This window comes from Engraulis encrasicolus, chromosome 20 (assembly GCF_034702125.1).
Source record: "Engraulis encrasicolus isolate BLACKSEA-1 chromosome 20, IST_EnEncr_1.0, whole genome shotgun sequence".
In the NCBI taxonomy this organism is placed as follows: Eukaryota; Metazoa; Chordata; class Actinopteri; order Clupeiformes; family Engraulidae; genus Engraulis; species Engraulis encrasicolus.
This window is the reverse complement of record NC_085876.1, coordinates 22,516,153-22,532,771: the sequence shown is the minus strand read 5'-3', so window position 1 is coordinate 22,532,771 and position 16,619 is coordinate 22,516,153. Positions and strand designations below refer to the sequence as shown.

At 43.9% G+C, this 16,619-nt stretch overlaps 1 protein-coding gene across 1 annotated transcript in view; it reads left to right on the top strand.

The window, feature by feature from the left end:
- The first annotated feature begins 4,679 nt into the window (after positions 1 to 4,679).
- Positions 4,680 to 16,619, top strand: part of LOC134435980 (zinc-binding protein A33-like) — a 78,748-nt gene continuing 66,808 nt past the window's right edge. Inside the window, exons 1-3 of the mRNA XM_063185010.1 lie at positions 4,680 to 4,731; positions 5,251 to 5,652; positions 13,228 to 13,323. Coding sequence (XP_063041080.1) covers positions 5,257 to 5,652; positions 13,228 to 13,323 — 492 coding nt within the window. The 5' untranslated portion in view covers positions 4,680 to 4,731; positions 5,251 to 5,256. The remainder of the gene's footprint in view (positions 4,732 to 5,250; positions 5,653 to 13,227; positions 13,324 to 16,619) is intronic.

Sequence of the window (16,619 nt, the reverse complement as noted above, 5' to 3'; positions counted from 1 at the left end):
CTGCTATATTGGCTACTATTTTGAAGACTATTGGTGGTTACACAAGTCAAATTTTAGGCCCTCACGAACATATACAAAATAATTGTATGGGCATATTATCATTTTCCGAGTCCACCGAGTATTGAGGTTGTGTAATTTTGTGTCCTTGGCGTTCTTTCATGCCACAGAGATAAACGAAATCAAACAGTTTAGCCAACATTTGTGAGAAAATGTGACCTATGTCTGGTTTGATGAAGTGCTGTGACCTCTGTGTGTGTAAGAAACATTCAGCAATGGACTGAAATGAAAGAATGAAAGGTCCCCTTTCCAGTAATACCAAGCGCTATTGTATAGAATATTGACAATATCCCAAGCTGTCCTGGACCTTCTTTCGTGCAACTGCACTACAAAATGCTCTAGCCATCATTGTGTTTGTCTGGTAAATGGCCTCAGGTGCACAGACATGTGTAAACTGAGAGTGTGCGGAAACCAGGCAACCATAGACAGTTCAGATGAAGGGGATGACTTGGAAGATGAAGAGTACTGACGACGAAATAATATAAATCTACATGAAACTATTCTTTCATTAAACATATTCCCTTTGCAACATGTTTCTTTATTGGCTTGTAACCGCTTGTATAGGGTCTCAGTCTATTTGTTTATGAAATAGCCTGTATAAAATGTTGTATATGAACATTTATCTAAATTCTGTTAATGAGATACCATATTTGAGTGGTTTAAGTAAAGTGTTACCCAATGCCCTATCATTGCAGGGCCTACCATCTAGATTGTATTTCTTCACATACACTACAACAGTGTTTCTCAAATTTTTCGTGCCATTCCCCCCTTCAGAGGAAGGGTGTCTGTCTGCGCCCCCCTCGAGCAAAATGGTTACGAAAATACAAATAAATAGGCCGTCGTGAAGTTTATTAGAGCCTGATATACACGTACAGTATGGCCTATGTTCTCTAAATATTAGTGACTTAATGGCAAAGCAGAAAAGTATTAAAAAAGAAAAACCTTCTGACTTCACACGCCCCCCTAGGGGGGCTTCCGGCCCACTTTGAGAAACACTGCAAAACAATAATTGAATACTTTAACAACTTGTGAATGTTATGTACATTCACATATGAACTATGGTATAAACAAAGTTTGTTTAAGTAAAGTGATACCGGCATTGTATTAGTCCATTCTATTGGGTCCGATTTTGAAGACATTTTTGCTGGTTGCACAAGTGACATTTAAGCGTCTCACAGACATATACTAAATGATAGCATGGGCATATTATACATTTTCTGAATCGGTAGAGTGCCCTGAGTATTGAGGTTGTTAACTTTGGTGTCCTTGGTGTTCTTTCATGCCACAGATGTAAACGAAAGTGCACAGTTTTGGCACAATGTGTGTGGAAATGGGAGCTATTTCTGGTTTAATGATGTGCTGTGGCTTCTGTGTATGTCAGACAGATTCATTAATGGGCTGAAATGAAAGCCTGAAAGGTCCCCTTTCCAGTGATAACAAGCACGATGGTATAGGATATTGGCAATACCCCCAACATAAGCCATAACTACATATACAGCCGATATTAAAAAACAGTATTTATTATAGGGGGGTAGTAACTTCAAGAGCTGAAAAAAGTGATTTCGCTACCACCCCATGACTGCTATCAAGCTTTTTCTACTAGTGGGGGGATATACCTTGCCAAAAAACATTGCTAGCATTCCTCCCCCCAGATGGCACCGGTCGACCCCTCGGCTCATAGCCTGCAAATAAAGTCAGTACCGCATGTATCCAGCAGATGGCAGCAGCAGAGCAAGTACTAGAGTAGAGTAGAATAGAGTAGAGTAGTAGAGTATAATTTACGTATTACACGCACGTAAGCTGAGAGACACACATGCAGAGGCACACAGGCCTGCACACCCATATGGCATATTCAAAGAAACATAATATTAGACACAGTCACATGCTGAAACCCTGACACACACATAGAGACCATTCAGTTCAGTGTTCAGCTCATGTGTGTTACTGTCATTCACATCACAATTCCACACCACTCGTACTGCCCACACCAATCAGAACTAAAGTTCTTACCTACTAACCACCTACGGTCACACCAGGCTCTGCACTGTTCTGTATGTGACTATTTGTTACCCAGATAAACCTGCTGACATCCACATTGATGTCATGGTAAGCAGAAAAAAAACAAGTATTGTTCAGTTCGCATCGCAAACAACTGTCCAGTCATGCACGCTCAGACTTTCGGTTCGAGATTATGTGCAGGAACGGGCACCGTCACAGTTCTATGTCGGCCTGAACGTGCCTTTATTGTTCAGCTTCTGTGTGTTTTCTTCCTCTCTGCAGCTCCTGTTACTCTGGACCCCAACACTGCACACCCAGAACTCATCCTGTCTGAGGACCTGACCAGTGTGAGGCGTGTTGATGAGAAACAGCAGCTGCCTGATAATCCAGAGAGATTTGATACGTATTCCTGTCTCCTGGGCTCTGAGGGCTTTAACTCAGGGACACACTGCTGGGATGTGGAGGTTGGAGACAACACATGGTGGTATGTGGGTGTGATGGCAGAGTCTGTCCAGAGGAAGGGAGATTTCACATCCTTGAGTGGGCAGTGGTATGCGTTTTATCATGATGGTAAATATGGAGTGTGTGCCCCACCACAGCCCTCCACTCTTAACATAGTGAAGAAGAAACTCCAGAGGAACAGAGTGCAGCTGGACTGGGACAAGGGAAAGCGGACATTCTCTGACCCCGATAATAACACTCATTTACACACCTTCACCCACTCTTTCACTGAGAGAGTGTTTCCATATTTTGGTACTGGTTGTCATGCCTGTCTTCTGAGGATGCTACCAGTGAAGAACTTGATAAGAGTACAGCAGCACAGATAGAGCGGTGTGTGTGTGTGTGTGTGAGAGAGAGAGAGAGAGAGAGAGAGAGAGAGAGAGAGAGAGAGAGAGAGAGAGAGAGAGAGAGAGAGAGAGAGAGAGAGAGAGAGAGAGAGAGAGAGAGAGAGAGAGAGAGAGAGAGAGAGAGAGAGAGAATGCACAGCACTAACACATTATTTGCTTATGTAAGACTTGTGTTGATGGCCTTGCTGTGTCATGTTACAGTCCTTAACCACCAATACAGGGTCAGACATTACTGAGACCTTAGAGGCCAAATTGACCATTATTTAATGACTGGAAAGTAGTTGATTCCTAAAGAAAACTTTTTGTTAAAATTACACTTTTTCATTACTGATTGCATCTTTCTCTTGTCTAATGGTGTATAGCACTGTTTCCCAACCAGGGGTACGTGTACCACTAGGGGTACGCGAACCCACTGCAGGGGGTACTTGGAAAAATGGAATTTTAACAAATGCATGGAGCATAGTCACACTGGAATAGAAAAAGCGATGTAAAACACGAGTTAAGGGGTACTAACGGCACAACGAAAAGGCTTGGGGGGTACATGAGACAAAAAAGGTTGGGAAACACTGGTGTATAGAATAGTAGTAGAGTAAAGGGTGTGTGTCCTCTGGGAGCATGTACTGGCCCAACCTGCTGCTCTCCTCATAGGGGAACAAGTCCAAATATTAGTCCAAACCATGCTAGTCTTCCCCACATAGCATATAAACATTTGGGTACGTCTTTGGAGAAATCATTACACCATTTTATATTTCATTGAGCTTTTGAAGCAGCATCTCCATTTGGATATGAGAAACATGTTAAATGAAACAGTGCCATTAATGAAGATTACTATTTGTATTCAAACAAGTCTCTCTGTTGTCATTTTGTCTTTCCTTGAGATGTGTGACTCGAGGACAATTCACTCGACCAATCAGCTGTCAGCAGATGTGGAGCTCATCAGTCATGAGGGGTTTGTTTTCATCCTCCTCACCCACATGTGCTACAAACTAACACAGTTTTCAGTATTATGACGGTATTTTGAAAAGGTGTGTTGAAATAGTTCTAAAGAGGTGTAACAGCTGTCTGTAGATGTGGAGCTCAATGTTCAGGTTTGTTTTCATCCTCCTCCACATGTGCTCCACATCCCTCCAGTCCTTGGGTCTGTACTAAGGAGCTGGTTCAGGAGTAAATTAAGTTAAGTTAAGACGTAAATCATTTAATAGAAGAGCCTGGAGTCCTCTGGGTTCTAAAGACAATGAGAACTCCAGGCTCCTCTATTACATGATTTACCTCTTAACTTAATCTGGCTTACTCCTGAACCAGCTTCCCTTCTTGTCTCCCAGGTAGGTGTATCTCCTCAGTGGGAATGAGGTCAGCCATCAGGTAGTTCCTTCACCAAAAACTTCCATTTTCGAAGATCTACTATACTTAGTGATATGAAGGCAGTGTTTTCAACTCTGGGATATACTTAATACAACATAACTATTCATAAATCTCTTTGAAACATTGTTTTTTACAATCTTAGACTGTCATCAATATCTCTAGGTTTAACACCTTGTGTCTTATGTAGCTCAGTCATGTATTATTTCTTGTTGTGAAAATCCACAGAAATTTGGGATGTAAAAGGAGACAAAACCGTTAATCAGTTGCTTTGAAGGATTTGCTAATGTTACTGACCTACGTTAGCTTGACTATCTCCAGCAGTGGAATACCAGACGGTACAGTACCTGTTGCCTCTGCCTCTCTGAGTCCCTCCCTCTTCAGCTCTCCCTCTCCCTCCTTTGGGAATGAGGAAGTCAAGGCTGAGGTAAGCTACAGAAGGCACCTTCTCGTCGGAACACTTGATCAGGTGTGTGACACTTTTTACTTAAATAGAAGATGTTTTCCTTTCGCTTAATGGCTTGCAGAATGAATGGAGGATGTTATTAATACATTGACAGTTAAAACTTTAAGATTGCTTCTTATTCAACCAAATCAGAAGTGAAAGTAAACAGGCTGCAACAAGTGTAGAGAGCTGGTGTATCATATAAGTACTTTAAACTTTGTCAATTATGGAATTTTCTTGCACTGTTTTGGTTCAAATGTTGCAATTGGGTCTACCTAATGTAATATTTTGGATTTTTTTTTTACGGCAAGACACACACCCACACTCACTCACACACACACACACACACACACACACACACACACACACACACACACACACACACACACACACACACACACACACACACACACACACACACACACACACACACACACACACACACACACACACACACACACACACACAGAGAGAGAGAGAGAGGAAGGGGGGAGTGGTGGAATAGGTATCCATAACTATGTGCTACTGCTTTATCTTGTATAGGAGAAAATGGCATCAAAGTTTGAAGAAGATCTCACCTGTCCTGTGTGCTGTGACATCTACAAGGATCCTGTCATACTGACGTGTGCTCACAGTGTGTGTAAGGCCTGTCTGCAGCAGTTCTGGGAGAAGAAGGGATCCAGAGAATGCCCCTACTGCAGGAGGAAATGCTCAAAAGATAGTTTTCCACCCAACATTGCATTAAGGAACCTGTGTGAGACCTTCCTACAGGAGAGGAGTCAGAGAGCTTCAGCAGGGTCTGAGGTGCTCTGCAGTCTGCACAGTGAGAAACTCAAGGCCTTCTGTCTAGATGATAAAGAAACTGTGTGCTGGGTTTGTCGAGACTCAGTGAAACACAAAAATCACAACATTAGACCAATAGACGAAGCAGCACCTGAACGCAAGGTGAGAAATCATTCATATAGTTACATGGTGTTGTAACCTAACCCCTGTAATAATTTAGCAAATTTTATTTTGACATTATTTTGTGACCTAAAATAGTGTTCATTCCTTTCAGGATGAGCTCAAGATCAAACTGCCGCCCTTGATGAAGAAACTGAAGACATTTGAAGAAGTTAAACTCCTCTGTGATCAAACAGCAGCTCACATTAAGGTGGACATATCCAGTACATTAAGGAAGAAGTGTCATGTTGATTTGTGTCATAAAATTAAATTGACTAATTGTCATCGCATTTCCTTTATGTGCCTTGTCTTAAATGTTTCTGATGTGTTTGTTTGTAGACCCAAGTTCATAACACAGAGAGGCAGATCACGGAGGAGTTTGAGAAGCTTCACCACTTTCTACGAGATGAAGAGGCGGCCAGGATATCTGCACTGAGGGAGGAAGAGGAGCAGAAGAATCAGATGATGAAGGAGAAGATTGAGAAGCTGACCAGAGAGATCTCATCTCTTTCAGAATCAATCAGAGCCATAGAAGAGGAGATGGAAGCTGATGATGTCACTTTCCTGCAGGTAGGTTACACTCCGTCTTTAGCCACTGAGATTATTATTGTGCCTTCACCTGCCGGAAGGTACCTTGGGTTGTCCGGCTCTACGTGAGTCCGTGCATCATATTTTGTTGTTGTTGTTTGTGATGAATCAGACACATTTGTATGAAACTATTAGGATCAATGCTTTTGCCGTTCTTAAACAAGTATACAATGAGATGTGCTGAATCATGAACAGAGCTGTTAGTAAAAAGAAATCAAAAGATAGTTCCACAGACTGAGAATATTACAGTACACAATACACATATGTGTGCATGCGTGTATCTATGTCATTGCTTGACTGCATAAGTATGTGGCACACTGTGTTGAAAAGCATGGTATTGATGAATGACATTCAAATGAATAAAATAAATACATGCAAAATAAGGTGGTTTTTTTTTTTTTTTTATTTCTCCTTTATTTTACTAGGGTAAAAACACATTGAGGCAGTTGCCTCTTTTTCAAGTGTGCCCTAGTTTTAACAATATTCTATTTCTTTCCAGAACTACAAGAGCACAGTGAAAAGGTGAGTGATGTGCCTCCTGTCTCTCTCTTGTCTGTGGTTCTGAACCCAAACCCACACAGCAGCACTGACTCCTGAATGTTATTCCAGAGCCCAGTGCACACTGCAGGATCCAGAGAAGCTTTCAGGAGCTCTGATCAATGTGGCAAAGCACTTTGGGAACTTGAAGTTCAGAGTCTGGGAGAAAATGCAGGAGATAGTTAAATTCAGTAAGTAGTACACACACACACACACGCACACACACACACACACACACACACACACACACACACACACACACACACACACACACACACACACACACACACACACACACACACACACACACACACACACACACACACACACACACACACACACCTGACTACCTCTATTCACCCTATAATGACACTTTGATACTTATGACACCCTGTTTGACTATCTTTCTTTTGTCTTCTTTTACTATTTGTGTGCAGGCCAGACAATCAGACACACACGGACACACAAGTACAAATATACAGCACACAATACTGTACCACACACACACACACACACACACACACATACACACACACACACACACACACACACACACACACACACACACTCAAATCCAAACACCTCTCCACTAAATAACTCATAAAACACACATGCACACATCCATACAGCCATGCCCAACTCGTCCCTTCCAACAACACAATAACACAAAAATACGCTCATACCAGGCTCTGCACTGTTCTGTATGTGACCATTAAAAGATAAACCTGCTGACATCCTCATTGTTGTCATGGTGCGCAGAGGAAAAACCAAGTATTTTTCAGTTCGCATTGGAAACCAACTTTCTGGACTTAGGGTTTGTGATTAGGTGCAGGAACGGACACCAGCACAGTTCTATGTTGTCCTGAACGTGCCTTTAGTGTTCAGCTTCTGTGTGTTTTCTTCCTCTCTGCAGCTCCTGTTACTCTGGACCCCAACACTGCACAACCACGACTCATCCTTTCTGAGGATCTGACCAGTGTGAGGCCTGGTGATGTGAAACAGCAGCTGCCTGATAACCCAGAGAGATTTAATTGGGGTCACTGTATCATGGGCTCTGAGGGCTTTAACTCAGGGATACACTGCTGGGATGTGGAGGTTGGGGACAACACGTGGTGGGATGTGGGTGTGGTTGCAGAGTCTTTCCAGAGGAAGGCAGACTTCACATCATTGGGTGGGTGGTGGTATGTGGATTATTATGATGGTAAATATGGAGAGCATGCCCCACCACAGCCCCCCACTCTCCTCACAGTGAAGCAGAAACTCCAGAGGATCAGAGTGCAGCTGGACTGGGACAGAGGAAAGCTGTCATTCTCTGACCCCGATAATAACACACATTTACACACCTTCACACACACTTTCACTGAGAGAATGTTTCCACATTTTGATACTGGTTGTAATGAATGTCCTCTGAGGATGCTACCAGTGAAGACCTCGATAAGAGTAGAGCAGCACGGGTAGACAAATTGGGCTGTGTGTGTGTGTGTGTGTGTGTGTGCGCGCGCGTGCATGTGTGCACGTTTTCTTGCATATGTGTGTATGTGTGTGTGCGCATTGATGTAATACATGTGCTGTGCTATTGGCATATTATTGTACTGTATATTAAAGTCCTTTTTAATTGTCCATAATGTCAAGACCACCAATCCAGGGTCAGGAATTAGTGAGGCCTTAAAGGCAAAATTAACATTTTTAATGGCATGCATGTATTTGACTTTGGGTTAAAACTGTCTAAATTACATTTGTCTTTAATTACTTTCTAATGGTGTATAGAATAATAGTGGTAGAGTGGTGTGTGTGTGTGTGTGTGTCCTCTGGGAGCATGTACTGTCTCCAACCTGCTGCTCTCCTCATAGAGATGTGAGGAACTGACACCACACATCAATATTAGTCTAAACAGTACTAGTGTTCCCCACATTGTATTCAAAGGTTTGGGTATGCCTTTGGGAAAATCATTACATAATTTTATCCTTGAGCTTTTGACAAATGATCTTCATATTCACATAAGAAATTTGTTAACAGTGCTATTAATAAAACCTACTATTTGCTTCCAAACTCTTGCTATTCTGTATTCATCTGTCATTCTGTATTTCCTTGAAATGTGCAACTCTAGGCCAATTTACTCAACCAAAACAAAATTTTCAGTACAGGTTTCTGCATACAAGGTGTGTTGAATTTGTGCAGATTGAGAAAGCATTGATAGTTTGAAGTAGTTGCAAAAATGTCTAACAATGTTCATTATAGTTTTTAAAATAAAAATAAAGCCTAATGGAAATCCCATGTTTGAAGGCAAAATATGTGTGGCCTGTGGCCTAGGGATGCAAGGCAAAGTTTTACTCAATATCTCACCAAAGCAGAATTCAAAGGACATTTTCTCATTTGCAATAGGGATGTTGAATGGGTAAAAGTCCTCAAAAAGTTGTGCTTATGCTGACTGTGAGGAAACTTTATTGTTTTCCTCATGGAGGTGGAGCATCAGTGAAGCATGAGGACGCGAGCAAGAGGAGAGGGTGCGGGAGGTCTGATAATGACCCCTTGTTGGGTGAGCTGTATGAGTCCTGACTCCTGCCTGCAAATAAAGTCAGTACCGCATGTATCCAGGAGAGGGCAGCAGCAGAGCAAGAACTAGAGTAGAGTAGAGTAGAGCATCATTTCACGCACATAAGCTGAGACACACACATGCAGAGGCACACAGGCCCACACACCCATATGGCACATTCAAAGAAATATACTGTTAGACACAGTCACATGCTGAAACCCTGTCACACACATAGAGACCATTCAGTTCAGTGTTCAGCTCATGTGTGTTACTGTCATTCACATCACCATTCCACACCACTCATACTGCCCACACCAGTCAGAACTAAAGTTCTTACCTACTAACCACCTACGGTCATACCAGGCTCTGCACTGTTCTGTATGTGACTATTTTTTACCCAGATAAACCTGCTGACATCCACATTGTTGTCATGGTACAAAGAAAAAAAAAAAGTATTGTTCAGTTCGCATCGCAAACAACTGTCCAGTCATGCACACTCAGACTTTCGGTTCGAGATGATGTGCAGGAACGGGCACGTCACGGTTCTATGTCGGCCTGAACGCCTTTATTGTTCGGCTTCTGTGTGTTTTCTTCCTCTCTGCAGCTCCTGTTACTCTGGACCCCAACACTGCACACCCAGAACTCATCCTGTCTGAGGATCATCTGACCAGTGTGAGGCTTGGTGATGCGAAACAGCAGCTTTCTGATAACCCACAGAGATTTGATGAGTATTGCTGTCTCCTGAGCTCTGAGGGCTTTAACTCAGGGACACACTGCTGGGATGTGGAGGTTGGGGACAACACTTCATGGATTGTAGGTGTGATGGCAGAGTCTCTCCAGAGGAATGGAGACTTCACATCCTTGAGTGGGCGGTGGTATGCGTTTTATCATGATGGTAAATATGGAGTGTGTGCCCCACCAAAGCCCTCCACTCTTCACATATAGTAGTGAAGAAGAAACTCCAGAGGATCAGAGTGCAGCTGGACTGGGACAAGGGAAAGCGGACATTCTCTGACCCTGATAATAACACACATTTACACACCTTCACCCACTCTTTCACTGAGAGAATGTTTCCATATTTTGGTACTGGTTGTAATGCCCGTCCTCTGAGGATGCTACCAGTGAAGAACTTGATAAGAGTAGAGTAGATAGAGCAGTGTGTGTGTGTGTGTGTGTGTGTGTGTGTGTGTGTGTGTGTGTGTGTGTGTGTGTGTGTGTGTGTGTGTGTGTGTGTGTGTGTGTGTGTGTGTGTGTGTGTGTGTGTGTGTGTGTGTGTGTGTGTGTGTGTGTGTGTGTGTGTGTGTGTGTGTGAGAGAGAGAGAGAGAGAGAGAGAGAGAGAACGCACTAACACATTATTTGCTTTGTAAGACATGTGTTGATATGGTCTTCCCGTGTCATGTTACAGTCCTTGACCACCAATACAGGGTCAGACATTACTGAGACCTTAGAGGCAAAATGGACCATTATTTAATGACTGGAATGTAGTTGATTCCTAAAGAAAACTTTTTTTAAAATTACACTTTTTCATTAATGATTGCACCTTTCTCTTGTCTAATGGTGTATAGAATAGTAGTAGAGTAAAGGGGGTGTGTCCTCTGCATATACTGGCCCAACCTGCTGCTCCCCTCATAGAGGTAAAAGTCCAAATATGAGTCCAAACAGTGGTAGTATTCCCCACATGGCATATAAACATTTGGGTACGCCTTTGGGGAAATCATTACATCATTTTATATTTCATTGAGCTTTTGAAGCAGCATCTCCATTTGGATATGAGAAACATGTTAAATGAAACAGTGCCATTAATGAAGATTACTATTTGTATTCAAACAAGTCTCTCTGTTGTCATTTTGTCTTTCCTTGAGATGTGTGACTCGAGGACAATTCACTCGACCAATCAGCTGTCAGCATCAGTCATGGGGGGTTTGTTTTCATCTTCCTCACCCACATGTGCTACAAACTAACACAGTTTTCAGTATTATGAAGGTATTTTGAAAAGGTGCGTTGAAGTAGTTCTAAAAAGGTGTAACAGCTGTCTGCAGATGTGGAGCTCAATGTTCAGGTTTGTTTTCATCCTTCTCACCCACATACTGTATGATCCACATCCCTCCAGTGCTTGGGCCTATATTAAGAAGCTGGTTCAGCAGTACTTTAGGTTAATTTAAGAGGTAAATCATCTAATAGAAGAGCCTGGAGTCCTCTGGGTTCTAAAGACAAAGAGGACTCCAGGCTCCTCTATTAGATGATTTACCTCTTATCTTAACCTGCTTTACTCCTGAACCAGCTTCTTAGTACAGGCCCCTCTTGTCTCCCAGGTAAGGGCGTCTCCTCAGTAGGAATGAGGTCAGCCATCAGGTTGACATAGTGTATTATGTTCTTTCACCAAAACCTACTTAGTGACATTAAGGCAGTCTTTTTCAACTCTGGGATGTAATTATATAACATAACTATTCAATATTCTCTTTGAAATACATTTTTTTCTTCATCAATATGTATAGGTTTAATATACCTTAATACCTTGTATCTTATGTAGCTCAGTCTGTATGTATTATTTCTTGTTGCGAAAATCCCCAGAAATTTGGGATGCAAAAGGAGAGAAAACCATTAATCAGTTGCTTAGAAGATTTGGCTAATGTTACTGACTTACGTTAGCTTGGCTGTCTCCAGCAGTGGAATACCAGACGGTACAGTACCTGTTGCCTCTGCCTCTCTGAGTCCCTCCCTCTTCAGCTCTCCCTCTCCCTCCTTTGGGAATGAGGAAGTCAAGGCTGAGGTACAGAAGGCACTCGTAACACTTGAACAGGTGTGTGACACTTTTTATTTAAATAGAATATATTTTCCTTTCGTTTAATGGCTTGCAGAATGAATGGAGGATGTTTTAAATACATTGGCAGCTAAAACTTTGAGATCAAATCAAAAGTGAAAGTAAACGGGCAGCAACAGGTGTCAAGAGCTGCTGGTGTATCATATAAGTACTTTAAACTTTGTCAATTGTGGAATTTTCTTGCACTGTTTTGGTTCAAATGTTGCAATTGGGTCTACCTAATGTAATATTTTGGAAATGAAAGTCCCCATTTCATGAATTCATATCATGTTCCTGATCAGCTGGTGACATTCATTCAGTGGCCATTAGTTGTACGGCAAGACACACACACACACACACACACACACACACACACACACACACACACACACACACACACACACACACACACACACACACACACACACACACACACACACACACACACACACACACACACACACACACACAGAGAGAGAGAGAGAGAGAGAGAGAGAGAGAGAGAGAGAGAGAGACAGAGAGAGAGAGAGAGAGATAAAGACAGAGAGAGAGAGGGAGAGAGGACTGGAATAGGTATCCATAACAATAGTTTATTGTTTTATCTTGTATAGGAGAAAATGGCATCAAAGTTCGAAGAGGATCTCACCTGTCCTGTGTGCTGTGACATCTACAAGGATCCTGTCATACTGACATGTGCTCACAGTGTGTGTAAGGCCTGTCTGCTGCAGTTCTGGGAGAAGAAGGGATCCAGAGAATGTCCTTACTGCAGAAGAAAATCCTCAAAAGACTGGCATCATCCCAACATGGCGTTAAGGAACCTGTGTGAGACCTTCCTACAGGAGAGGAGTCAGAGAGCTTCAGCAGGGTCTGAGGTGCTCTGCAGTCTGCACAGTGAGAAACTCAAGGCCTTCTGTCTAGATGATAAAGAAACTGTGTGCTGGGTTTGTCGAGACTCAAAGAAACACAAAAATCACAACATTAGACATGAAGCAGCACCTGAACGCAAGGTGAGACATTATTCACATATTTACAAGATGTTGTAACTTAACCCCTGTAATCATTTAGCAAATGTTATTTTGACATTATCATGTGACCTAAAATAGTGTTTGTTCCTTTCAGGATGAGCTCAAGACCAAACTGCATCCCTTAAAGAAGAAACTGAAGACATTTGAAGAAATGAAACTCCTCTGTGATCAAACAGCAGCTCACATTAAGGTAGACACATGGATCAGTACATTAAGGAAGAAGTGTCATGTTGATTTGAGGGTTTACAGGTAAAATGTTACTGACCAATTATTATCGCATTTCCTTTATGTGCCTTGTCTGACATGTTTCTGATGTGTTTGTTTGTAGACTCAAGTTCATAACACAGAGGCGCAGATCAAGGAGGAGTTTGAGGAGCTTCACCAGTTTCTACGAGAGGAAGAGGCAGCCAGGATAGCTGCACTGAGGGAGGAAGAGGAGCAGAAGAGTCAGATGATGAAGGAGAAGTGTCACAATCCCACCGAACACATGCCCTCCTGAACAGCGGAGGGCGCACATGAGTCAACGAGTGACACGCTCAGCCCACAGGAAGTGACGGCCATCTTTAAATTGTCTTGAGAATTGTTTGTCACTGTTCATGCATGTGCTCATGTTTGCTGAAACCCCTGTGCCTTTGTCTTTGCTTTGGAACTGGACTGTGCTCTCTGGCCAATCTTAAAGACTCTTTCTGTGAAGCTGCCTCCTTGAACATCTCTCTTGGTCACGGTACTGTGTCTGCCCAACTCTTTGTGCTGTTGCTCTGCCATTATTGGAATTCATTGTCACGCTGCCTAATTTCTGTACTTGGATCTTGGACTGCCTAAATACTGATTACTGGACTGTGTTTATGAAGATTATTGATCATTGAAGACTTCCTAAGTTTTGTATTTACCAAGCTGTGATTTCATGCGTGACCTCCTGAGTTTTGTATTCTACCCAAGTCCTTTGTTGATGAATTGAAGATTTTTGTTGAAGTAAAGAACCTGAACCACATCTGCAACTGTGCTCTTATTTCCAGTCTGACATCATGCATGAACCAAATCAAAGTAGCGCAGCAGATGTTGAAGAACTCCGCGGCCATGTTCAGAGACTCAGCGTTACTGTGCACTCCCAACAAGATGGCCTACTGCAAATGGAAGATGCCCTCAACCAGCTTGGCAATCGTGTGGGGAGTCTGGGTAATGCTTCACCCTCTCTTCCTAACTCAAGCCTCTCTCCTCCACCTCCTTTCTCTGGGGAGCCTGCAGCCTGCCGAGGGTTTCTCACTCAATGCTCTTTGATCTTCGAGCTGCAGCCTGCACATTTCCCCACCGAGCGAGCCAAAGTCGCCTATATCATCACTCGGCTGAAGGGAAAGGCCCTGGATTGGGCTACAGCCTTGTGGACCCATCGCCACCCAGACTGCCAGACCATCGAGAGGTTCATGGACGCACTCCAGCGGGTGTTTGATGAAGGACTCACCCAGCGACAGGCCTCTTCTCGGCTTTTCACACTTACCCAAGGGCAAAGGTCAGTGATTGACTATGCAATTGAATTCCGCACCCTTTCAGCTGAGACCGGATGGGAAGGTGAAGCATTGGTGAGTGCCTTCTACCAAGGGCTTAGAGAGTCCCTGAAAGATGAAATGGTGAACAGAGATTGGGGTGACGACTTGGATGACATCATTACACTGGCAACAGCCCTGGACAAACGCATACAGGAAAGACGGAGGGAGCGGCGAGAGCTTCGACTTCTCCAGCCTAACCGAGCCATCTCTCCTTCACGACGAACCTCACAACTCCCATTGCCTGCACCATCGCCCACCAGCGACCAAGGAGAGGAGCCCATGCAACTGGGAAGATCCCGCCTGAGCCTTGAAGAGAGACGCCGTCGATTCCAGCAGGGTCTTTGTCTGTACTGTGGGTCCCAGGATCATCAGCGGCTTCAGTGTCCAGAGCTGCAGGGAAAAGCCAATGCCCACCAGGGAAAGGGGGCTTCCTGGTGAGCGGAGCAGTAACCTCTGCCCCCCTCTCCCGCTGTAACTTACCTGTGTGTCTCTCCTGGGGCACTGGCGGGGAATCTCAGGTTAAACTTCAAGCCTTAGTGGACTCTGGAGCTGCAGTCAACTTGCTGGACCAAACCCTCGCGCGGCAGCTGCAGATACCCATCCTCCCATGTGAATCTCCTAGAGCAGTACAGGCCCTTGATGGACGACCCCTAGGATCTGGTCGACTGGAATTCTGTACCCGACCTCTTCAGATGACCACCCTAGAGAAACACAAAGAGAGCTGTGTATTTTTCTTAATCGACTCACCCCAAGACCCTCTTGTCTTAGGATACCCATGGCTTGTTCACCATCAGCCCTCCTTCAACTGGGCCACCAGTACACTCACTCAATGGGGTCCAGAGTGCAAAGACCATCTCTCTCCTGACCCTCAACCCACTCGCTCTGTAGTTGTGGCAGACACATCCTTTGTACCGACTGACCTGTCCAAAGTCCCTGCTGTGTACCATGACCTCAGTGCAGTATTCAGCAAAGACAAGGCCACCTCTCTACCACCCCACCGCAGCTATGACCTGGCCATTGACCTCCTTCCTGGTGCTACGCCACCCAGAGGCAGGCTTTACCCCCTGTCCATCCCTGAAACTCAAGCAATGGAAACCTACATCCAAGAATGCCTTGAGAATGGCTTGATTCGCCCCTCTACGTCACCAGCAGCAGCAGGATTCTTTTTTGTGGGCAAAAAAGATGGCGGCCTTAGACCATGTATCGATTACAGGGAGATGAACAAAATAACCGTCAAGAACCGCTACCCCCTGCCTCTGATGAGTACTGCCTTTGACCAACTTGGTGGAGCCACCATCTTCACGAAATTGGACCTTCGGAACGCGTACCATCTAATCCGGGTTCGACGTGGAGATGAGTGGAAAACAGCGTTCATAACACCAAGCGGCCATTATGAATACTTGGTAATGCCATTTGGCCTGACTAATTGCCCTGCTGCATTTCAAGCATTTGTAAATGATGTGTTGAGAGAATTTCTGGGCCGATTCGTTTATGTCTTTCTTGATGACATTTTGATATTTTCCCCTGATCTAGACACCCATGTCCAGCATGTCCGGCAGGTTTTGCAGAAACTACTACACAACAGGCTGTTCATCAAACTGGAGAAAAGTGAGTTTCACACCACTAACACCACCTTTTTGGGCTTTGTAATCTCCCCTCAGGGTCTGCTTATGGACCAGTCCAAATTGACGGCAGTACTAGACTGGCCGGCCCCTAACACAGTGAAGCAGCTTCAACGTTTCTTGGGGTTTGCTAATTTCTATAGGCGCTTCATCAGGAACTACAGTACCGTAGCGGCCCCTCTCACTGGGCTTCTCAGGGGACACCCCACCAAACTACGGTGGACACCTGAGGCACAGCAAGCCTTCACTGATTTGAAACAAAGATTTACCTCTGCGCCTGTGCTAACTCACCCTGACCCTCAGCAGCCATTTATTGTGGA